At 46.1% G+C, this 25,735-nt stretch overlaps 3 protein-coding genes across 3 annotated transcripts in view; 1 reads left to right on the top strand and 2 right to left on the bottom strand.

Moving 5' to 3' along the window:
- LOC111076066 (fasciclin-2) overlaps positions 1-368 on the bottom strand; it is a 77,003-nt gene extending 76,635 nt beyond the window's left edge. The window contains 1 exon segment of the mRNA XM_022369665.2: positions 62-368. The gene's annotated coding sequence lies outside the window, so the exon portion shown is untranslated.
- A 16,045-nt stretch (positions 369-16,413) lies between these two features.
- Positions 16,414-17,150, bottom strand: LOC111076073 (endochitinase 2). The gene has a single exon (XM_022369675.2). It carries the CDS (start codon positions 17,110-17,112, stop codon positions 16,696-16,698), a length of 417 nt encoding a protein of 138 aa, XP_022225367.2. The 5' UTR covers positions 17,113-17,150; the 3' UTR covers positions 16,414-16,695.
- Positions 17,151-17,815: 665 nt separating this feature from the next.
- On the top strand, positions 17,816-21,820 carry LOC111076056 (uncharacterized transmembrane protein DDB_G0289901). Its single transcript, XM_041594483.1, has 11 exons — positions 17,816-18,744; positions 18,830-19,183; positions 19,253-19,381; positions 19,462-19,698; positions 19,769-19,900; positions 20,001-20,147; positions 20,182-20,298; positions 20,386-20,550; positions 20,616-20,957; positions 21,020-21,160; positions 21,241-21,820. The coding sequence occupies exons 1-11, from the start codon at positions 17,868-17,870 to the stop codon at positions 21,687-21,689; spliced, it is 3,090 nt and encodes a 1,029-aa protein (XP_041450417.1). The 5' UTR covers positions 17,816-17,867; the 3' UTR covers positions 21,690-21,820.
- The last annotated feature ends 3,915 nt before the right edge of the window (positions 21,821-25,735 follow it).

Raw genomic sequence — 25,735 nt, 5'->3', positions numbered from 1 at the left:
GGCCTAAAAAAAAGGGAACTCTCGAGGAATTTTCATGGTTTTTTGTGGTTTATTTTATTACCAATTTTGTTGTAATTGTTTTAACTGTTGACACATACACTGACGGTGCGCGGTACGTACGCGGACACACACACGCACAACACGAACGCGACGGCAGAGGCGGGAATGCGGCCCGTTGGAGCGAGTGAGATGAAGATAAAAATTGTCGGAAATTGTTTGTATAAATATCAATAACGTTGATATTATTCTATGCGCTGGATATTTTATTTCCAATCGCAAATCCAAATCGTAACGTAAACGGAACTTTCTCAGAACGCCACAAATGAAGTGTTGTTTCAGTGGCCGCGGCCGTTTTGCTTGTGCCGTTACAAATTTCAAAGATTGGGGGGGCAAGGCCGTTTGTTTCAAATACGCCCGCCTCAGATGTTGCTGGTGCTCGAAATGTTGCGCGGCCACAAACGTGTGTTGCTGATGAACAAAGAAGGGTATGGACAGCGGGCAAAACGGCCGACAAAACGCAACGCATGCAAGGTAAATATCCACCTCTCTTGACTAACATACCATGATCGCTTGTCGATCAGGCCAAAGAGAGCCGCGACTCAGTTTTGCGTTACAGGAATGAGCACAAATATTGCGGCAGCATGCTGTCGAGCTATGCAAGAGCAGCGACGCCAACGACGACTGCGACAGCGGCAATATTCGAATGTTAGAGCTCTGCCGGCACAGTGGAGCAACCGTTAGTCGTTGAACTGAGAAAGAGCGGGCGAAAGAGGAGCAGAGAACATGACATGTCAGGCAAGGTCAAGCGTACTTGTTTTATAACATTTATTACTGCGGCTCATAAAAGTTTGACACGAATTTCGCTGCTTAAAAGTTCTGTTGCAAGAGAAGTTGTTTAGTGAAAACTCCACAAACGGTGGGGGGCCCACTGTGTGAGCAAAACCAGGTCACTACAGTGTATTCATCGAACTAATGAACAATTGTATACAATGAGAATATAATTATCCCATAGATTGCCATTTCGGCCCACTGTTTTCAGTTTGTTGCCAGCCGATCAAAAGCGACGCGCGCGGCAGTTCGAAATGTTGCGCAGCCTTACGACTGGCAGCATTTCGGCGGCCACTTGTTGACCAAGTTCGAACCGGCAACATGATGCCACAGGGAAAAATCTCGTTTTTAATTGTTGCTGTCACGCGCCCAACCACCCACAACACACACAAAAAATTCAGCTATGTTTCAATGCAATTTAGCAAATGAAAATTGCATAGCTGCCATTGGTTTTGTATGCCCTTTTTGAAGGGGTACTACGACTGCTAGCAGGCGTTTGCAAAACCGAAAAACAAGCCAAACAGTTTCCAATATGGTATATATACATACATACTATATGCATATGTACATATATCCACCTTATAGATAGCGTAACTCCTGCTTCGACTGACCTAAAATGTGCGGATTGGATCCTTCTTGTGGATTGGTTTTTTTATTTTTTTTTTTAGTTTTGTTGCCATTTTTATGTGTGTGGTGTGTGTGTATGTGTGCGGAGAGCAATTTATCAATGGCCAAGCGGTGGGAGGACTTCCCCTCCCACTGCCCTGCCACACGGATCCGTCAGTAATGCACCCAACCCCAGCCCCCGCTCCACCGCGCAGTATCTCCCACTGCCATGGCCCATCGCCCATTTGGCTGGCAATAAGTGATTTATAGGATTGTTATTTTGTCGTTGATGTCGCACTTTCGCTGCGCTTTATTTATTGCACTGTCTCCGGACTACGGACCACGGACTACGGGCTGCCTGCCACATGCCATGCCCCCGTTTGTGGCAGTGACAGCGGTAGTTGGTGGGTGGCACCACCGTTTCGCTCGGCCCGATTTGCCCCGATTTGAAGTGTGTTAATTTTTGTTTCCAACAAACGCATTTGCCATGCGAATTCGCGAATGGTTATGGAATTGGCATCGTACGCGGCAGGCAGACTGTGGGAAGGTTTCTCCATCCCTTGCTCACTCCCTGCCCTTTCTTCATGCTTCATTAGCAAATGGCTTTGACCATTGAACTGCCTCACGGCTGCTGTTGCTGGCAAATTGAGACACGGATATGGGATGGAGGAGTACGAGGAGCTCTCCGCTCGCGTCATGGTCAGGATCTTTCGCAGAATTCTTATTGCTTAGCAGAAATAAAAAAAATATAACCCCTAAATTCCAGAGTTGTCACCCAGCTGGAAAGCAGAAACTAGAAAGGGAAAATGTCTAAAAATGCCATTAAAAATGGCTAGAAGCAATGGTTAACTATTTCACCTTTCTTTTCCCTATTTCCTTTTCCCTATTCTATTATCAAAAAGCTAAACAAAAAAATCTGCACACAGCCGCGTCAAGTGTGTCGATGCAACCGTGCGCACAGTGCTGCCAGACTGCTAAACGCATAGCGGCGCGGTTTTTTTTTTTTTTTGTGAAATGAGCTTATTTTGGTTTTGTTTTGTTTATTTTTGTTGCATGCAGACGGCTGCAGGAGTTGGATAAGCATCGGAAATCCGCAACTGAGGCGGATAAAGATAACGTGCAGCAAACTCGGCTCTAGCCTGAATGCAGGAACGCGCGTGGCCAGGCCAGCAGAGGAGCAGCAGCAAATGTAAGAGTGCCGGGCAAGTCCATTCAACTAAAAGCTGTAAACACACAGCGATTGAGGGATATATATTTGATGTAGAGGTACTGGCAGCTACTGCGCTACCGCTGCTGCAGTTCTGTGATGGGGGATCTGGCCCGAGTACTCCGCCGGAACAGCAAGACAACAAGTACCATGACACGCCACGGAGAATTTGTCATGTGTGGCCCTTCAGGGAGAAGGCTTGGAGCAAGGCCCTGCTGCCTTGGGGAGTGTCTCATCGCTGGATGGCACCAAGCAGTTGTAGGACACTGAAAGCTGGAAAGGAGAACTCCCTACACGAACACCAGGAGCCCCTCTACGTGTGCAATTTTTGCTGAGCTGCTCGGCGTGCGGCTGCCGTGGTGCGTATTTTTTATCATCCAGCAGGGCGCAATGGGGCTTTCTTGGGCCTATACTTTGCCATCGATGGACGCTCTTTTCCGAGAACTTGGTATTACACAGCTAGTGGTGGGTTCTGTACTGGTCTGCCAGCAAACAACTTTTCGTTATCGGTGTACAAATTACCAAAGAAATAGAGAAATTCCAGATTTATTTCAATAATCTCTGTGCCATGCACTTTGTTAGATATTTATAGGATCGATTGCTATAAGCAAACTAACTTCATTCAGTGGCAATTTCCAGAACAAAAAGCAGCCAAATGAAGACATCCACGAAATCCATCAGAGATGGACGAATGCACTGGCATTGGGTGGTCCCCGAATTAATCTCAAATGATGTCTGAATCGCTGTAGTTCGTTCTGTACCAATTTGTAGCTCAGATCGGGTTCATTTCGGTCTCAGATTCAGTATGCGGCGATGGAGTGGGGGACGGGCAGCAACTGGAACACCTGCATCAGAATGCTGCAGAACGGGGGCTATCGAATTACCTAGGTAACCGCTGCCCCCCCGAAAATCATTATAAAATGGTTAATAACTCTATAAGCAATTAGAGGGCAGGCCCTCATCTATGCTCCGACTGACGCGCACCAGCAGACAGACAGAGAGACAGACAGCGAGACAAATAGACAGGTTTTTGTCTGCTGTCGAAGAAGGGCCACTCCGCAGACTCTGAGCCACTGACTGACTAATGATGCCAGCGGATAAGACAGCCACAGGACAGCCAGCCACAGTCATTCACATTCACAAAGCAAATGATGGATTATTGTTTTGCCATAGCTGAAGGGCAGACACAGATACTACAGTTGCAGTTGCAGCCACAGATACAGAAATACAATTCGAAGCGTGAGAGGAGAGGTGGCAACGTAATAAATTGATATTTAAGCATTCGCTTCATGAGTTCATTTGCCAGGATAATGGCGGCACAAATCAAAGTTCGATTCGCTTTCTTTCTTCTAAGGGAATAATACAAAGATTTATAGAAAAACAACTAAAGCAGAGCAGTAAAGGATTCAGCCATTATTAATTCCTGTATTTTAACCTAAGAAACTTCTCTGGACTAAAGCAATCAAATAATATTACTTAAATCAGTCTGAAGTGAAACAGAAACCCCCTTGATGAGGATCTCCATCAAAGAGCTCTTGTCTTTCGGCTCAACAAGTCCACAACAACAACAACAATGATGGTGATGACGATGAGTGTCTCATTAATTGAATATACCCCAGAGTTAGGGATCCTTAGCACTGACCCTTGGAACCCTTCTGGCCGCCATGGGCCAACCAAAGGGCTTCGCGTAGCCCTTTCCACAGGGCAAACAAGGTCTCATTAAACCATCGCCATCTCCATCTGTGCATGCATCAGTCGATGGACAGTAAATGGACATGAAGTATTTTCACAGTTGACCTTTAATGGGTTTCTCCTGCCACACTTCCTGCCTGTCACTGGAACTGGCACTGGCACTGGCACTGGCAAGCAGCGTCCGGCATGACCGCAAAAATGACAAAACTATGCGGAAAATATCCAAAACAGGCCTGGACTTTGCTGGATTGGACTGGACTGGGGGTAGCGACCCTTATATAGGGCTCGCTGCCCTGCCCCCTTCCACTTCAATATCTGCAGCACTTTTCGAATCTCAAAGGATGCATACCCTTTGCAGTGGGTTGTATTATTCCGACAGGAAGGTTGTGTTTTTATTCAAATTTATTGCTCAAACAAAGTATCAACTCGTAGCAGTAACTTTAGATGTTATCTGACTGGAAATGGAGGAACAACTGCCCATTTATTTATTTTTTATTACTTATTTTATTTATTTATTATTATTTATTTTATTTATTTATTATTATTTTTATTGCCACATATTGAGGTTCATTTCCCATTCAAAGTGGCATCTCCTGGACTTTCTTTTCACTGCGTAATTTCTGTCTCAGAATTGCCCACAAAATGTGGCTGTAGTGCATTTGATGCTTCGGCTTTTCGTAGCGAGAATTTCACTCGCCTTGCGGATTGTTTAATTGTTTGTTGACCTTTTAGCGTTTGGCGCGTGACCGGGTCCATTTGTTCCCATTTTTTGTACCAACAGCAGAACAGCCGACCAGCAGGGGGTGAGAGCGCACGCGTGACCCTTCCGCCCTGCACCCTGACCAACCGCCCTCGCATTGTTTTTAAAAAAAATTCGACCCCTGGACATTTCTTGCTGGATATTGCCATTTTCGGTTTTCAATTAAATTGCCAAAAATTATTGCTTTTTGGGTGTGGAATCGGGGAATCAGGCATCAGCCAGCAGCCATCAGGCAGGGGGGGGGGGGGGGTGTAAAGTGGGTGGGCAGGGTTGTGGGGGGTGCCATTGGGTAACGGTAATTGTGACCGGTTGCCATTTCCTGTTGCGTCTCAAACGATTCGATTTAATTGAATGAATTTTTGTTTAAATTTTTATCCCGAGGAGGAACAACAACAGCGGGGGGTTGCTGGGCTGGCCCAGGGGTGGGGGTAGGTCAAAACCTATTTACAATTTTTGCAACTAAAATTAAAGTGCAAAATGGACTTTAAATATTGAAATTTAAACATTATAAATATATAAATATTAAATATTGAAATTTAAATATTATAATATATAATTTAAATTTATTTAAATATTATAAATATTAAATATTGAAATTTAAATATTAAATATTATAAATATATAAATATTAAATATTGAAATTTAAACATTATAAATATATACATAAATATTAAATATTGAAATTTAAATATTATAAATATTAAATATTGAAATTTAAATATTATAAATATTAAATATTGAAATTTAAATATTAAATATTATAAATATATTAATATTAAATATTAAGTGATTTAAGTTAATGATTTATGAAGCATCAAAGCAGCATATAGCATTTAATTCCCAAGGAATTGGATTTTGGATATGGACTGGGACTCTTTTAGCGACTCTTAGCCACAAAATAGTGGACCAAATGTGTGAATTGGATGGTACAGTCACCGAAATATGTGCAAGCGAATGTGAAATCACCTGGCCCACAGTCTGAAGCTGCGCTGCAAATTCTGTGGCATAATGCTGATGAATGATGAATGGTCGCTGCATTCAAATGTAAACCGAAACCCAACGAATGGGCAAGCCACACAAAGGAGTGGCAGGGAGGAGTCGTGGCGTAGGATGAGGATGAGGCTGAGGCTGAGCACAGAGTCCTAGGTAAGGACAATTAGCGTCGGCCGCAGCTAATTATGGACCCTGTCGCCGCGGGTGGTGGCCATGTCCACCAACCACATTCACGCGGCAGCAGCAGCAGCAGCAGAGGCTGTGGGACCTTGGCTCTGGCTCTGCTCTGCTCTGCTCTGGATTTGGCTTTGGCTCATTTGCGGTTCAATGCTCGGACCAAATTTCACTTTCTTTCCCTGTTCAGCGAGGGGTATTCACAGAGGACACGGGGTGTTATGTATGTCTGGCAGCAAAATGCAACAAAAAGGAGACAGGGAATTAAGGAGTAGCAGATACGTATAGTAGCAGGATATCTGCTTAAAATCCATTGAATATTTATAGGTACATCAAATGTTTCAGTTACATCATTCGAAGCGTAAAATAATCATAAAATGCAGCTTTAATTTCCTTAATAAAACTTGTCTCTTCTTTTTTGTTTTTTTTTCAGGAAATGAAAGCTGGAAAGCTGCCCCCATTGTGAGTCCATCTAAGGGGTATTCGTGCAGTCGGCATGCAGACAGTCGGCTGTTTGTTTTCGTTGACATTTTGCGCATAGATTGTGAGAACCTTAATTAACTTTCGAGGGCAAATGATTTTGCAGACGGGCGCCGCGTCGTCAACGTGGCTGGGTCCACGGGTTCCACTAATCCAGGACAACAGCAGGGGCCCACACTCGCATTGTTCGCTGTATTCGTATTCGTATTCGTATTCGTTGTGTGTTGTGTGGTTTGGTGCTGCATGCAACGTGAGCAGGACATCCGAGACGCAACCAACTGAAAACAAAACAAACAAACAAGGACTACGACTAGGACGGACTTTCCCTTGGCTCTCTCTCTTTCTCTTTCTATGAGAGGCCATTGCCCGCGGATGTCCGTGTTCTTTTGTTGCTTCTGGTTGCCATGACGCGTGCCCCTTCATCATGTCCACATGCACACATCCACACACCCATCAACGCCCCGCAAAAAGTGAAACTGGAAGCGCCAAATCGTTAAACATTTACACCAAAAAAAAAAGGAACCCACTGGCAACAAGGCAACGTGGCAACATGGCAACAGATTCGACACTCGAACGAGACGAGTGGCCAGATAGAGCCAGCGTGTAGGGCAGATTAATGGGGATTATCAGGTGATGTGTGCGCCAATCAATGGAATCATTAGCAGCATTATGCGAGAGACAAATTTGGTATAAACATTTCAATAGATTTCGCATGGGGGAAAGACCTTTGCGCGCTCACAAACTGGAAAGAGAAATACGAGTGTACATAATTAAATTTATAAAAATTATTTAATTATAATATATAATAATAATAATATTATATGTATATATTTATTTTATCAACTTGATGATGGTAATTTTTTTTATTTTTTTTTCATTTATTTATTTTATTTTTTTTTTTTTTTTCAAACTAAGAGAAATAATTAAATTAAAAAAATTATTATTTTTTTTTTTTATTAACTAGGGTCATTTATAAAAAATATTTTTATTCTTATTTTTATAATAATTATATTATAATAATAATTATAAAATTATATTGGTTGTCTGTAGCTACTCTTAGGCAAGGCTGCTTCCTCTTTGGATCACGCCTAGATCCACATATAAAAGCAGACGCAGCGACTCTTAGCAGAGCTCTAGGAAATAATAGTCTTACGCCATTGATGCCCAGAAAACACGGAAATAATTACCCAAAAAACCAAACACCCACGGACAGTCGCCAGTACTTAATGCTGATCATTATGTAGCTGCTGCCTTGAGTGGGTTTTTGGCCTGCCTTGTGGCACGGGTATGTCCCATGAATAACATTCCAATTTTACACCTACTCAAGCGTAATGGGGGGAAGGCAATCGCTGGTGGCCACCTAACCACAGACATCCTGCCGGCTGTTCACCAGCACCCACAACTGCACCCACACCTGCACCCACACACACACACACAAAAGAGCCACACACCTGAGAGCAAGTCGTCCGAGTGGCCAGTAGTCCTCGTCCTCGTGCTTTTGCCTTTGCCTTTGTCCTTTGCCATTCGCTCATTATGCCATGTGGTCACACACAAAATGTCTGCATGTGGTGCGGTTTAACAATGTTGCTTTGATGCTACAGTCTACAGTCTATAGCTGCCATATATATACTCAATATATATACGTGTGTGTGTGCAGCCTGATACTCAAGCGTGTTAATGGTGTGAACACTAAAGACCTTGAGGTTACCCTTTAAGGAGGAATGCTGCCAGATATTATTGAACTGCAAACAATAGCTGGAAATACCTAAAGAAAAGTCTATAGAAAACTCCCATTCAGCGCCATTTATTTTCCATAATTTCCTTGGCGAATAAAATCGCTTCACGCATCGGATATACCTATATACCTGCCTTTAGTCGCCATTCCCTGAGGGGTATACAAAAATGTAACAAAATAATTTTCATGCCATGGGGGCGGGGGTGGGGTTGGCGTTGGCGGCGTTGAACATTTCCGGGGGAGTTGTGCAAATTTAGGGCTTCAACCGTGGAATGTAATGCGTTGCTATTAAACGCATTACTGGCTGCCGCCTGGCCACAGCCCCAGCGGACGGGCGGCGCCAGGTGCGGGGCAAGTGTGAAAGGCAAGGCAGGGCCAAGAGTATGGTATTTTTTTTTTTTTTTGTGTGCCATAATTATTAGCTTACAGCCCAGATAAGGCGACGTGAAGGACGCTTTGTTGTGGTCAACAGGATGGCATTTCCAGCCGAGCCCAGCCCTCGGACGGACGGGGCTGCCAGGACAATGCCATGGACCGAGGCCATTCAACGTTCAATGTTGATGGCTAAATGGGTTGTACTTTATGCGCTCTGAGATCATATTTGCTACGGAATACTACAGGATACATAAGGATGCCCAGAAACTGGAAGCACTTCACAGAGCTCATGTGGGTATTACTTTCTTTGCTTTGATCGCTCTCAAAACTAATTCCGAGACATTCTTGTTCCCTTAACAGTTGCTGCAACGCACTACAAAAAGTATCCCAAGAGTTTCCAGTTTCATTCAGAGGCCTCTCCAGAGATGCGGCCGAGATCTGCCCCCGAAAGTGGATCACACAGCCTGGGAATTAAATTTATTTTATAGTATTTCGATTAGACAGTCGCTAATTGGTGATCTAAACAGTGCTACCAGCATAAATGTCATCTAATTTAGATTAGATATTTGACCAACGGAGCTGGCCAGAGAAGAGAGCCAACCAATTGAGCGAAGCCCAAAAACCCCTGAGGGACAGGCGAGCGCGAACGCGAACCGTGTGAATGTAATCCGATCGGTTTCCTAACCGCAAGAACCTGCTGTGCCTCCCCAAATAGTATACCAAAAATAGTACCCTATAGAGCGAGACCCAAAAAAAGTTCGGGGGGATTGGCGGGTTCGTTCTGCTATTTATCGATGAAAGCGTGTCTATTGTGTGTGTGTGTGTGTGTGTGGATGGATGGATGGATAGCTGGATGGATGGATGGATGGTTTAAGGTTACCCCCAGGAAATGTCAATATTTGTCATTACCGCGTGGCATTTTCTAGCGAATTTCTTTAGTTTTGGGTTTCGACATTGCAGCGGCATCGGCAGCGGCAGCGGCAGCGGCATGGCTTTTGTTCCGTTCGCAGTTCGGTTTGGTTCTTGGTCGGCTTTCCCTTTGTCATTGCACAAAGGCCGCCGTTGCCGTTGCCGTTGCCATTCCCATTCCCGTACCTTTGTTGATTATGTAAGAACGAAGCGCCCGAAATGAAGACGCAGTCTGGTTGGGCCCTCTATTTGCCATCGCCACACTGCCAGCGGAAATGCAGACCAGGCCAGACCAGGCCCGACCAGAACTGGGCTTGGTTTTCCCACTGCTTGACTGTGTTTGCTGTGTGCCCAGCCGACTTGTGTTTCTTCCGTTTCCGATAATCGGATATAGGCAGACGGGCAAACAGTGGAAGAGGGCAGGGTATGCAAATCAAGGGAACATCCAGCTATCATTAACACTCACTTGGGCAGGGTTCAAACACACTGCAATGAGGTGCAGATCGCTTGTTGGAAAACATTTTCCAGTTTGTTGTGCAGTTTGCTGGGCACCGTTGAGTATTAATAAAATTACAAATAAAATTAATAAAAACAAATAAATAATATTAAAAAATAACAAATTTAATTGGAAAATTGGTACCTAAAAATATTACCAATTAAAATAAACAAATGATATGTGAACATATTCTTTAAAACATATTTAAACATATTAACATATATTATTTAAATGTAATTCTCAAAACATTTAGCATTCCCTTTAGTTGGAATACGGAGGCAGCTTGCCCGACTGTTGCAAGATGATGATCCATTCCTTTGGTACACTTTGACACCTGATGGGCTACGATGATGTGCAGATGACTCCAGATGATTCCATTCATAAGGGTTAGGGGATATGTAGGATAAATAATGGACCATACTTTTGGCATACTTTCTCCCTCGTTTGAGGTAGGCGCTGCACCACCAGAGTCTGGTAGCTTGACTCAAATTAGACCCTGGAACTTGACACATAACAAATGGAATCGTTTTAAAAATTATAACTATTCCGAGTAGGCGTAGAGTAGGCGTGCTGTGACCTGCCCTGACTTCATTCGCCTCCATATTGTAGTCTAAAATCATTTGCAGTGTGTTTGTTAGCCGAGTAACTTGTCTCAAAAAGGAATAGGGATTAATTCATTTACTTTATTTTGTTGCGCGAATCCAAAATCCATAAAAGTAAGTACTCAATTCTAGCCAAGAGTGTGAAATGGCCCCAAAACATATTGTGTTTATATTTGGCAGAATGATTGTGGTGATTCCCGTGACTAGCCCGGACGACAACACCTACCATGAATGCTTGTACTTTTATGTGGATGACGGTGCTGAGGAGATAATTATATTGAATCCGGAAGCCATCGACATAAACGACCTCATCAACTTAAGCGACCTCAACTTTCATCTCCTCGGTGATGACGATGATGACATGCTGGGCACCTTCTTTTTAATATAAAAATTTGGCATATTCAAACTGTGATTGATACACATCCACAAGCAGCCCCCCCCCCCCACTGCCACACACGCAAGACAACAAAAACAAATATTTGTTAGGTGCTGCAATTTTTTCATGCACGCACACACACCCCTGAACAATTGTATACAATTTTACACAATAATTTCCAAATTAAAATAAATCCGAATTTGTGCCAATGTCTTGCGTTTGCGTCTGCAAAAGTAGAGCCCAGCCTCAGGGGAAAATGCCTGCAAAAGATCTATTTGGAATCCTTTTTGCATTAGTTTGCCATGCAAATATCATTTAAATTTCCTCGTCTTGTTTTTCATTATTCAAATGACGTCATTTGGGGTTGCCATGGCGGGACGCGTGGCGTGACGCCATGCGAGGCTGCCACTTGACCCCCTCCCCCCCCCGCACTGCATAACTATTGGTCGAGTTGCTTTTTGTTTCAATCGATAGATTGCTATGCCAATCGAGCGTCCGACGTGATTTGGCATTCTATATCAAACGCCGAAGCAGAAAAGAGCATTGCAAAAAAAAAAAAAAAAAAATTGTAATTGGATTTTCTTTTTTGTGTTCCTTTGATTTCTGCTCACTGAGATAAAATGAAGACTGATATCGTGCCCGATCAATTCAATATCTACAAGGAGGCCATGAAGGTGCGCCAGGAATTGGCCCTAATTGAGCTGTCCGACAGCGGCTCGGACACCGAGGACGAATTCGCCAACATGGCACCGCCAGTTAATTTGCGTTTGGTTCAGCCATTTTCTGGCGTGGTTGATGCCATTATTGAGTCCATTGCTGAACGGCAAGCCGAGGAGAATGACGGGGCTGAGCTCAAGGAGAGCGACTATGACGAGGACCCGGAGGAAGTTGCCGAAGACACCCTGGACGAGACGGAGGATGAAGATACTGAGAACGAATCCGTTCAATAAACTTCATTAAATCTCTTGGTGCCAGCACCACCACCACCACCACCACCCTGAATCGTTTTTGATCGTGTTTTCTTGTGCACCTCCTGTTGGGCTGTGGGGCAAAGCGGATTAGGTTACAGCAGACGTGGCGAGCACAATGCAACGCAAGGGTAGAGAAGTACCGACGTTTCAACCACTAAACAATGGTGTGCCATCGGTGTGCGTCATGTGGCAAGTGAACTGCCAGCTTGTAATCCTTTGCCCCAGCCCCCAGGCCCCTGCTGCCTGCTGCCTGCCGCCACTCCACCCCTATGCACTGGCTGTAGAGACGAGTACATGGTTATTGCATCATCGCTTTATTGCTCTAATGCGATTTACATTCATTTTTAATCGAGCCACTCTGGCGATTACGTTTAAGGACTGACTGGTTCGCCCTCCTTCCACCGCTCATTACGCACTTTTTGGGGGGGACCCTGCAACTAGAACGCTACATGCGCCGCCCTTGTCTGTTGTCTGTCGCGCGAGCGGGCGGCCCTTTCCATCGTTCCGTGCAAAATGCGAAAAAAAAGGTACAGTCGCCAGTGGCCCATTGGCCGCCTATCCAAAATCAAACCCCATACGCAGCCTCGACTTCGGATCGCCTAGCGTACACATAGTTCGGCTCACTTTCTCATTAAATCTACATAATTAAAAAACAAACTAAAGCTTGTACAATAAGGTTAGGTTGAGCAGCTGTCTGTTGTGTGGTCACACTGCCTGCCTTTCCATCGTTCCGTGCAAAATGTGAATGTGGGCCCATGAGACGCTGCGGGGCCATGCGGAGCTTTGCAGCCTATCAAACTCAACGCCCAAAGGCAGACTCGCATGCGGATCGCCTAACGTACTCGCTATTTGGCTTATACGTGAATGTACAAACAAGCAAAACAATGCCGCCAGTTGGCTGATCATACTGCTTGCGGCTGTCAGTGTCAAGCGGCTTTGCAACACTTCCATTCACTTCATTGTGGATACTAAAGCTTCTGTTTTAAGAATACAAAAACTTTTGAATGTTCTTTGCACAAGCCAAAAATAAGGTTGCCATCCTTGATAAGTACTAATCACTTTCTCACACCTAAAACTTGCAATATAACCCCAAAAATCGTATGTACAAAACTAGAAAATTAAAACCGCAATTTAGCGACTTAATGCACCCTCAGAATTTTAACTCGGCATCTGCAGCCTGAGATGTGTGACGTTTCATATTTATTTGAACTCATAAACTCTTCGCCACTGGAGGCACTGAGTTCACTGGCAGTCCGGAAATCTAAAAATCCGTTGCTTCAATCTGAAAATTTCGGAAAATATGGATACCTGACATCAAGGTAGTCCCTTAAAAAAACTAACAATCATTCTGTTTCCCCTTCTACATAACAAATCTGAGAACATCGTCACACAACCGGCCAACAATATTAAATTTCAATATTAAATCTTTGCACTAATATTTCTTTTGGTTGATATACGCGATCAATATGAGGACTGACTTTAAGCCGGATGCGTTCGACTTGTCGGAGGCGGTGGCCAGGCTGGAGTTCGAGATAGCCCCTATTAACATGGACGACGAGGACGACGTTGATATCTCGGACACCGATTCAGATTTCGATACATTGGACGACTTTGAGAACAGTGACATCTTCTTCACCGGCCTGCGTGATGAGCTCAATAGTGAGGACCAGGATTCCCTGGAGGACCAAGATAAGCAGCAGGACCTGGACCATGACCCGGAGAACGATTACTCTTCCGCAGATGAGACCAATGTCATATAATAAAGTCGCATCGGTACCAATCCTTCCTAGTGATCCATAACACTACTCGACAAAATCGAACTTTTTTTTTTTCCTTAAGGATCTAAACCGACTTTTTCTGATAGATATGGAGATCCTTAAAATTTTTTAAAGAATTATGGTTTTTTTTCTATGGCATTTCGATTTTAATTCGAGTAGTGTAATTTGTGCTTTGTTTTTTTTCACCGGGCTGTGGGAGCATGGCGCCTCTGAAACCGGACAAAAAAAATACCAAAAAAAAAAAAAAAGGGGGGGAAAAAAATGATAACACACTTTTGGGGGCTCTCAGAAATTGTGCTCGTGTATACTGCGTGTAATATGTATGTAGAATTGTGTTTTAGTGACATGTCACATACATCTACATGTGTATGCACAGGAGTATTAAAATTCATTTCATTTTTGTTGTCTCAAAGATCTCTTTCACTCTCACTCTCACCCCTACTCCAACTCTACTCTCTCTCTCTCTCTGTGTGTGTAATCACTATCGCGCTCTCCATCTTTTGTGTCAAGAGAGCGTGAGTGTGGGCGTGGCAGTGGGTGGGTTGGTTGGTGGTTGAATTGTGTTGTCTGATAAGCTCATGGACCGGATTGTCTTTAAAGTTTGTGGACACGCGTCTCAATCCAACCCCTGCCCAGCCCTACGCTGGTCTTGTTTATGCAACGAAACTAATTTAAAGTGCTTCACGCGGCGGTCGCTTAATCCCCCCTGCCACCCTCATCCCTGTACGTGTGTCTGTGTGTGTGTGTGTGTGTGTGTGTGTGTGATAACTTCGTTAAGTTGTTGACACGCATATGGAGGAGGGATTGGCGTGGTGTGGGCTAAATAATAATAACAATATAGTCAGTAATTAAATGACTGCGGCACGTGGCGCGAAACCCAAACCCAAACCCAAACTCGAAGCCCAACAAGTTCACAAGACGGAAACGGAGGACAAATCAATTAATTTGTTGCCACTTATTTTGAGGGATAGCAAAATGATAGATCACAAGGAAGTGGGAAAAATATAACTTGTATAAGTTTTGAGGAGCCCACAAAACCGTCAAAAGGGAACATTTTCATACCACTCAAGAGAATTGCAGGAGAGTGGAGATTGTAGCTGCGCTACTCGTTACATATGTATTGCTGCATTGTTAATGCATTGTGTTGGTAGGAGGGTGGATGGATGATCGTGTCGGCTTCGGTTCCCAAAGACAGTCGTTCCCAATAAAGTAGTCGGATGGTGCTTCAATGTGTATCGTTGTTATATTTGTGGATATCTATATATACATATGCGGAGTTTGGCACTCGGAACGCCGCTTGTATTCTTGTCGGGGGTGGAAAAAGACTGCAATAGTCGCAGTCGCACCGTACAGTGGGTAGAAGGAGACTAATTTGCCCCGAGTGGTCCAAGGCGTCACTTATGCTAGCTTATACTGTTAAGTCCCGCTCGCCAGCCGTGTGGATCGTGAGAGCTCTGTGGGAGAGCGCTAACAGAGCTGTAAAAGTAGCAGAGAGCGAAAAGCGACTGTTACGCTGGCATGTTAACAGCGCTGCTGCCCTGTTCGGGCTGCTGCCTGAACCGCATTGAATTGCACTTGCACTTCCAACTTGCATGGAATTTAATGCCCATACCCTGGGTATTGCTTGGGATTTGGGTTTATTTAAGGAATTCGATTAGAAAGTTGAGAGCTGCCAGTCAGTCCATGCATATTTGTGGCTTCATTTCATTTGGCAATTATTTGGGCAACACAAACAAAACACACACTGCAGGCATACAGAAGTGAATGTTGGATGAATACATGAATGAATGAATAAGTGAATAAATGAATGAATCTGGGTATGCAGCCGAGTGGAGGAGAGCGGAGTGGAGGTAATTCCATTTGATGGCTGCTGCTGTTGCTGCTGCTGCTGCGGCATCGTTGACATTCAACTATTTGCACAATAAATTCAAGTAAATCTTTTCACGAATTAAATTTCATTTGTTTACGACTCAATGAAAAGCCACAAAGCTTTTGCCAATGGGCTTTGTCTGTCAGTTTGAGTTGGCCTTTTCCACACACACACACACACACACACACACACGTACTCGTACTCGTACCACCCCTCACCCGCTGTGTGCATTCGTGGTACGTATCTGTATCTGTGTCTGTGGTGTCTCTCGTTGAAATACAAATTTATAGCTTGTATTTTTGGCACAATTAAGATTTGCGCACATAAACGCCCAACTTGTGCTGGCATTAAGTGCTTTGCTCGAAAACTTTTAATTGAAATAATTTGTTCAGGCCTCTGGGGAAAGACAAAAAGACAGAAAGACAGAGAGACAGAAAGACAGAGAGACAGAAAGACGGAGTAGAGTGGAGCGACAGCAGGCAGAGGCTTCATGTGCAGCACACAAAATGTTTCATTATTCTACATACATATGTACATATATATATTTTTTAATGATTGCCGAATACATTTTGACTTACACAATATTGGCTTTTGTGGCACAACAAACGATTTCAATTGCATAATCTAAGGTTGCACGGTCGAGTAGCCCCAAGGGAAGGACACTGCAAATGGCATTTACGATTCAACGAGTCCACACAAGCAGCGAGTGCCTGCGAGTAAATGCGACGAGCATATAATTGGATTGCTGATTGGATGCTTTAGACTTATTGAATAATATTGATTGAATAATGGGGTGCAGCTGTGTTGAGCAGCTGTCATCCTTCCAACGAGTGACAGTAGCGACTAGTAGATGTAGCCCTTGTCGGTGCTAAATTTGTAGCAGATGCGTTTGAAGCAAATGCGAGGTCTCACTGTGGTGGATGTGACCTCAGTGGTTGTGTCCGATCCCAGTGTAGTTGTGGTCCCACTCGTTGAGTCCCCCACCGTCGAGTTACTCGTTGTGTCACTGCTCGCTGTCGTTTCACCTGCGGGTTCACTGGGAAATGTGGTAGTGGTCTCCACGCTGGTGCCAGGAGGCGTGCCGGGCGCCACTGTGCTGGTGGCATTGTCCGCCTCCAAGTCCAGCACATTCATCAGCACATCCATGAACTTCAGTATGGAGCTGCGATCATTTTGGGTGAATATCTGAGCCGCAGAGCTGCCTGCCAGGGCGATCAAGAGCAGCATAGCAAAGTGCTGGTTCTGTGTGAAGGCTGCCATCGGACTGGATTGGATTGGGTTAGGTCTTGGCGCTTTGATCTAACTTCTAACTGGACACATTGAGGCGAGCTTTGTGCATTTATACAAGCACAATGCCGATTCGGGCCAAGTGTTTCGTATCTCTATACGGAAATCGAAGAGCCAAAAGTGCACCCAACAGCGGGCGTCACGTGCTGCAGCCAAAAAAAAGATAGCCACAAGTCTGGATTTGGCCGTAAACTGGGGCTATCTGGGTCAGCTGGGAGATGCTTCTGTTGAATCATGGAATAATGAAAGGGTCGCCATAATAAAATAACTCAACTTGAATCTTTACATGATGGATTGAATCGAAATCCGAAGTCTGTTTGAGGAAAACTTGAACTATGTTTATGCTGCAATGGCAGCAAATCAGATTCCCAATCAGATGCTTTTTTTCTGGTGTTGCTCACACACATTGCTGGCCAGCCACTAATTGCTTAGTCTTTAGCTTCGAGCTGGCGATAAGAGCCACCTGAACCAGAACCAGAGTCAGAACATGCAGAAAGAATGCTCTCAAGCAATGATATGATGTCGATCGCGGGGGCACGTTTACAGCATGCCAATGCCAATGCGGTGGCATGTGGCTATCGCTGTGCCGCCGAGGGAGATGGAACTTGCGGGTGGCGATAAGCAGCGACCATAAAAGCGTTCGGATCGTGGCGAGATCTATCAATCACCGACTAGTTCCATCAGCGTTCAGATCAAGCGTTCGAGAGTTCAGAATCCAATCGTTCAAGATGTGGCGCCTTCAGCTGTTCCTTTTGTTGTCCACCTGCTTCCTCATACCCTACGAGGCGAAGCCAACGAAGCGTTCGCCCATCGGCTCCTCCACTCCATCCTTCATCAGCACAATCGCTTCAGCCTCAGCTGAAGCTGCAACCTCCACATCCACCTCCAGCTCCAGCTCCACCTCAATGGAAACGTCGACCTCCACAGATGACATGGTAGTCAGCAGCACAGCAGCCACAGACACAGACCCAGACACAGTGGCCCAAGTGGTGCGACGAGTGACGAACATTGGACGTCTGGCCGCCAAGGATCTGGCCGATCTACTGCTGGCCAGCATGCAGGCGCGAGGCATCAAGCTGACACCCTTCCAGGAGACGACGATGAAGTCCCTGCGCAGCGACGAGTCCAAGGAGGCCCAGAGCGCAGCCGCCCAGCTGCATGTGGGCATGGATGTGATCATCGACATTCTGATTGGTGCCCAATCGGAGGCCAGCTGTGGCCACATCATCCGCGACATTGAGAAGTCGCAGGACAAGAATAGTCTGACCCTGACACTGAAGTCCTTCCTGGCCCTCTGCTCCTTCAATGGCATCGAGTGCACTGAAAACGAGGTGGTGCAGATAATCAAAAGCAGCACCGCCCAACAGAAGCGGCAGGAGAAGGCCCTGGCGCAGGACGATTTCGAGATGGCGGAGGGCACAGGTGCTCGACTCACTCGCCGTGTCGGCCATCCACTGGCCACGATTAAGGGAGAGCGCGAAACGGTCTTGACCTTCCTACAGGCGAGGAATGGAACCCAGCTGACCACGATCCTCAATACGCTGCTGCAAGTGTGCGGTGCCTCGGGCAGCGAGGCCCACAACATCATCCATAACCTGCGAGAAAGTAAGTGCAGCGAGTAACGAGTAGCTATAACGAGTAGCTCAGCGATGAACAGAACTAACCCCAGTGTTCTCTCGCTCTCTTTCAGTGGGTCCCGATGCCATTAGCCTGCTGCAGGTGAACGCCTTCAGCATGCTGATCGTCTCCCTGCTGGACAGCCTCACCAACATTTCGCAGGGCCACAAGAGTGTCTTCTGTGCAGCCACTGCCGACAGCTGGGCGGTGCGCCTCCTCGAGATGGGTGTGGCCAAGGTGGTGCTGCTCGGCCTGATGACGGCTCTCGATCGTTCCATTGTGAGTCCCCCGACCAACAGCAATATGGAGGCCCTCAACAGCCTCAATGGCGGTGGCTCGCTGCAGGACGTGAAAAGTTTGACGAGCACAAAGTCGGTGGTTACCGCAAAGCGTTCGACTCTACCAGCCGTTGGCAGCATTAATCAGCGTGAGTGAAAGATCAACACATCAAGCCCCGGGAATTCCTCATTTAAATATACTTCACTTTCTTGTGCAGAGTCGGGCCCTGTCATTGATGGCGATAGAAACTTTGTGGGAAGTCTGGTTAACGCCAACGCGCCCGTTGGTGCAGCTGTTCCGCTGCTAAGCGATGTATCCGGTGGCAGTTTGGGCAACGTCAATCAACGTAAGTGACATGATCCTCAATGTGTTCTCTCCACACTCTGTTGCTTTACATTTGTTTCTCTCCTTTTTTAATCTTTATAGAGGGTCCAACAGCATCCATTAAGGGCTCCGACAATACAGTGGCCAATGCTGTGGAGGTCAATGCTGTTGTCCAGGCGGCACTTTCTGTGCTCAGCTCCCTTACCGGACAGGCTGCTGGTGCTACAGCCGGCAGTAGTAGCCCCTCATCGGGCACCACCACTGGCACGGGGTCGACTACCACAGGCTCCAGTACATCTGGCAGCTCCACGGGACAAATCGTTGGCAACACCAATGAACGTGAGTTGGCTTGCAAAACCGCCACGGCAGTTCCATGATTAAAACTTTTCTCTATTTTCTGTCAATGCAGAGGCAGCGGACACGGTCATTGAGGGCGATGGCAACAGCAAGACGAGTCTCGTCGGTGCCAATGCTGTCGTTGGGGCAGTGGCTCCAGTTCTCACCCAAGTATCTGGCGGCGCCATTACCAATACAAATCAACGTAAGTGTTTTCATTTCCACCAAGCTTCGACTGTTCCTCCCCAATGTAATCATCACTTTCTAATGATTTCATTTGGTTGCCTTTATTTTGATATTTCCAGAGGGCCCACGCACAGTTATTAAGGGAAACAACAATACGGAGTTTACCGCGGTTGATGCCAATGTTGTGCTCGGCTTGGCCGTTTCTCTGTTGAACTCCATTACCGGTCAGGGCGCAAGTAACTCAACCGGAAGTAGTTCTTCGACTGGTTCCACTGGCACTGGCTCGAAGCTGGTTCACAGCCACTGGCTCAACGGGAACCACTGGCTCAACAGGCTCCCCTTCTTCTGGAAGCTCAACGAGTGGAAGTTCTTCTGGCACTTCTGCCAACAGCGGATTAATAGGCAACGATATTAAAAGTAAGTTTGCCCCCAAGTCTGTCTGTCTGCTCTGTCTTCTCTGTCGCTTACATTATTCTGATATTATAATTTCCTTTTCGCTCGCAGCGTCGGGAAGTTCGCTGACTGGCACAAACAATGTGCTCGGTGGTCTGCTGAATGTGGTAGCTCCGATCGGCGCCAATGTGCTCGCCCTCAACAAGATAACGGGCGCTGGCGGCTCTTCCTCCGGCTCTTCCTCCGGCTCGGGCCTCATTGGCAACCAAATTGAAAGTAAGTAGCTCACGGCGCGGAGGATTTTCCGATTGCTGAATGATCTGTCTGTTGTTGTTGTTGTTGTGCCCTTCCAGCGAGTGGCGACAAGCTCAGTGGGAGCGGCAATGTCGTCTCCAAGTTGGTCAATGCCGCTGTGCCGATTGGCCTCAATGTCTTGGCCTTGAACAGCATCACGGGCGGAGGCAGCGGCAGCGGCTCTTCTTCCTCTGGTGGGGGTGCTGGTGGACTTCTTGCGGGCAACTTTCTGACACAAAAAGGGGATATTGTCAGCGGCGACAACAACAAGCTCATAAATGTGGTGGATGTCAGTGGCAATATACTTGCCAGCATATTGGCCCTGAACAGCATTGATGGCTCCAGTTCGGGCTCCGGTTCCGGTTCCGGCGTTGGCAATTCAGTCAAGAGTGAGTGGTACAGCTTTAATCAGTCCTCAAAGACCGTGTTCTGAGGTTCCAAACTCTTGCAGGTGGACCCGGCCAGATCATTATGGGCAACAACAATGAGATCCTCAAGGTCATCGACGTGGAACCCAATGTCCTGGCCAATGTGGCCGCCTTGAATATCATCAAGGGCAGCGGCGCCGCCTGCGTGGGGAACAGAGTCAGCAGTAAGTGAATCTTGGGGAGATCCCCATCCTTAAAGGAGCCCATCCTCACACCCCACTCTCGCTCTTTCTTTCTCCTGCAGGTGGACCCAATACGGAAATTGTGGGCGATAATAATCGAATTTTTAAGCTGGTAAATTTGGATGCCAATGTGCTGGCGGATGTGGGAGTGCTGAACCAGCTCATTGGGAACGTGGCCAACGACTGCAGCGACGATACACCCACAACGCAGCCCCCAACGGAGCCGCCAACGCAGCCACCGACGCAGCCCCCCACGGAGCCCCCAACACAGCCACCGACTGGACCGCCAACTCAGCCGCCAACAGAACCACCCACATACGGACCACCCACCAATGAGCCACCCACGAATGAGCCACCCACCAATGAACCGCCCACCAATGAGCCACCCACCGTCCGCCCGACCCCGCCCAATCCCAACAACTGCTATCGGCGCTACTGCCGCAAGTGGCGCACCCGCCCCAGCTACCTTTGCTACAAGAACTGCGGCGGACCGTTCACCTACAAGCCCTAGGTCGCAACAGCACGAGTTGCACTTGTTATTCGTGGCACTGCCAGCCACCGTGCCGCTGGGCATCTACTTGATTTGTCTACTCTCTAAGCAAAACGTTGTTTAATTTATTTCAAATATACATACATGCAAAAGTTGAATCACAAATCGAAGAATATATTGAGGAATGTCAAAGAGATCGGAGAAGAATCATTAGAAGGTGCTTCAGCGAAGAGTATGCAACGAGTGCGGCAATGATTTCTCTTCGTTTAAATGTTGTGCAAGCGAGCCTCGCACGAGAACAGAAATTTAGTCGAATTCCATTGAGTTCTCACCATAATTTAATTCATTCCTTTTGAGTGGGTGAACATTCATACAGAGCTCTAGCATATTTATTTGTTCCACTTCCGCGCGTATCTCCGGGAACAGTTAATACTATGCCAGGCATCTCCAAGCAGAGCCTCTCCATGTGCCCATACCCCAAAAGCATTAAAAGTTCAGGCTGTCTGAGACCCACCCATCAAGGTGAGCGGCCAAATGCAATTACATTTCCACACAAAAACGCCCGAAAAAAGTTTAAACGAAAAGAAAAAAGTTACTGTGTATAAATAAAAGATAACATTATTAACAAACCCCCAGCCCCCAGTCGCCCGCCCGAACTCCACTGAGAAGAGCACCTCTAGCCCAAGTCAGACAAATGGTCGTCGTCGTCGTCTGCGGAAATCGGTGAATGTTCCGGATCTGCTGTGGAGAGTTGGGGGTGGGTGGGTAGCTAGCTGGAGTGACGCTGAAGAACGTGCCTCACGCCGCATGAAATCATAATGAAAGCAATAAAAGTATCTCCCAACAAAAGACCAGAAACAGAAACACAGAAGCAGAAGTAGAAGTAGAACCAGAAGCAGAAACTGAAGCAACAGCAGAGCGACAACATTGCCGGCGCTTGAGGTGCGAGTGTCTCACCTCATAATTGATGACCTAAGTAATTTGTTATGGCTATGAAACGTGAAACAAACGCAGAGCGTTGCGGCACAGCAAAATATTGAAGCAATTATAAACATTTTCAAAAACCGCCTACGGGGATGACAAACAGGAGAGGTGGTCCCCAGGTCCCCCCGGCTAGAGGGTTGCTTTTGGGTGTTTTGGGATTTGCGGTGGGGGGTTACGGCTAATGATAAGCATCGGGTGCGAGTTGGTGTTAAATATTATGCAACACCTTTGGGAGGCAGCAGGTCTCCATCACATAATGTATTAATTATTGTCCCCAAGGATAGATGCTTATTTTTATGTTGGATAATCCTCTCCTGAGGCATGAAAGACAAAAGCTAAAGCTCCTGCGAGTTAACTAAAACTGTGTACCGTATAAAATTAGACTTTGAAGCAAAGATTAAACTGGATTCAATCTATGGCTTGGCTGTAAGCTAGCCAACACTCAGCTTCACCAACACTACTATTCGTATTACCATGACACTGTCCAACACTGTGACAACCCATAGTTCGTGGCAACTGTTTCCACTCACTTGTTGCAATATTCCTTCTGCGCCTAGCCACTGTCTGTCTGTGGGGGGGGAGAGACAATCGATATTCTGCTACGAGGCATTGGGCATTGAAAATGCAACAGACTTTAGGCGCAGACATGTTTTATGTTCTTGTCAGTCACCGAAAGCGACAGGCGGCAAAGGCAGAGAAAAAGAGAGAGAGTGGGAGAGACAGCTAGACAGTGGGTGAGAGAAGTTTATAGACAGCAGCAGCAGCAGCATCGTGTTTCCATCTTACTTTCGCCGTGGCACCGCGGCTGATTTCTTTCATTCTTTCTCTGTGTTTGCTCCCCTCGCTACCGCTGCCCGCTGCTGTCTTTTATTATTGTACATAATTTGCACGTGCTACGAATATCTAAAATTTACGACCATCGTAGGAGAGCGAAAGTGCACAGGTTGTCTGTCTACGGGATGGGAAAAGGGAAATGGAAAATGGGGATGGGAATGGTATAGGTATAGGTATAGGGGGGGGTTGGTCGAGCGAGTGGGTGGCAGGCAATGTCGTGTACATTATTTTGCTTTCAGGCGTTGAAATAAAAGTAAAAGTCGCTAAGCTTTAAATGAGTTGAGTGAAAGCCACACACAGTCCAGTGGGTCGACCCATCTCTATGTCTGTGTTGTCTGCCCTGTCCCTGTTCCCTGTCCCGTGGGCAAGTACAAGCTGCCCCCCGGGGCCACCCCCCGACTGACTGACTGACTCGACTGGCTTGCTTACTTTTACACGTTTTATGTGCAAAATAAATGTGAACTAATGCATTTTTATTAATATATACAAGCGTGCTGGGAATTTCAAGCTCCCAAACAATCTCCTGCCCTACTTACCCCCCTAGCCACTGATGATGATTAAGCGCAAAAACCGCAAATGTTTTTTAAATGCAGTGCAAATGCTTTCGGGTCATGCCTTTGAGCTGCTTTCAGTTCTGGCTCTGACTCTGGTTCTGGTTCTGACTTTGGCTCTGGCTGCTGCTGCTTGGCTCTTCTGGTTCTGGCTAAGTGAGTAGTTTGCTGCTGTCGAGTCAGAATCGTGTTGAAATATTTAGCACAGGGGGCCAGTGTACGTGTGTTAACACACTGTTGCTGCCATTGTCCGATTGGATTTACTGTACAGGACAGCAGGAGAGTGCACGAAAGAGCAGCAGAGAGCACGGAAGAGCAACAGTGAGCACGAACGAACACGAGAGCGCAAGAGAGAGCACGAGACAGCAGGAAAGAGCAGGAGAGAGCACGAAAGCGCAAGAGAGAGCACGAGACAGCAGCAAACAAGCAGCAGAATGGAAGCTTTGTCACCTAGTGTGGATATGCAGGATATTTTTCCTTATTTATTTAAGCCAAGCGGCTAAGAAAGTATTTTCGACTTCTGATCCACACCGAATATCTGTATGCAAGTGTGTGTGGATCGCAGCTACATTACCCCCCTCCACGCTTAACGAATATTATAATTCACTTTGTTGACAATGGAATGAAATGAAAAAGTGGGAAGGGGAAAGGGCAAGGGAAAGAGAGCAGTGAGAGGAGATGTCAAGCTGGCACTTTGCATACTAAAAAGTACCGTACGACACAGCAAGGGGAAGGACAGACGGAAACGGAACGGAACGAAACGAAACGAGACCGAGACGGAATGAATAGGAAAAGTAAATAGCGCCGCCGCTGACGCCGCCTCTCTATTGACATTTTAGGGTTTCATTGTAAAGCAATTTAAATTATTGTGTATATTTCTATTTCTATTTCATTCAGCTTCCACATCCTCATCCTCATTTACTTGCCGCTTCTCCATCCACTTATTTTTTTTATTTCCCATGCTCCTTTCTATGTGTTCTTTGGGTGGGGGGGGATTGGGTGTGGTATGTACAGTGTGTTTTTTTTTTTTGGGGTAAGAAAACATTTTCAACTTAAGCATTCAGGACATCGTGTCCGCGACTCGTGTACCATCCATGTTCTGTGCTGCCCCGGACCTCGGCTGGATTTTATTTTGTGCAAATTTTTCAAATGTTATCCTTAATTTAGTTTATAAGTAGATGCCAGGCACGTTCCAGGCAAATGACATTTTATTTGTGGATTTTTATAGACTTTCCTTATGCGAACGCGCACTCGTTCCCTCCGCTTTCCCCCTGTTCCACCCCTCTCACACTCTCTCTCTGGGCATGTGCGTGCAGGGGGGTAGGGGGGTTTCGAAAAATAGGTCGTAATTTGTGTGTTGTTGTTGTGAGTTTTCATTTTTTCTTCTTTTCCCTTTTTCCCTTTTTTATTCTTTATTCCTTTCTGGACCACATGTGTCTTTGATGAGTCATCCAGGATATGGATGAAAATGGGGGGGGGGCCCCATTTATATCATCCCCAGGGTGATGAGCGCTCATTGTGGACTCCGACATAGATATCACATCATATCGTTTCATATCAGGGCCAGCATTTCCCAGTTCAGTTAGGAATCTTCCTAGGAGATAAAAATATGAACTTAAGCCCAAGCCCAAGTATTTCCAATTAATTGATAACTTATTTATTTATTTGTTTCAGAAAGCAGCACAAAAGATCTCTTAA

Source organism: Drosophila obscura, unplaced genomic scaffold, assembly GCF_018151105.1.
Source record: "Drosophila obscura isolate BZ-5 IFL unplaced genomic scaffold, ASM1815110v1 contig_29, whole genome shotgun sequence".
Classification (NCBI taxonomy): domain Eukaryota; kingdom Metazoa; phylum Arthropoda; class Insecta; order Diptera; family Drosophilidae; genus Drosophila; species Drosophila obscura.
Note: the sequence above shows the minus strand (reverse complement) of the source record. Positions and strands in the feature narration are given on the sequence as shown.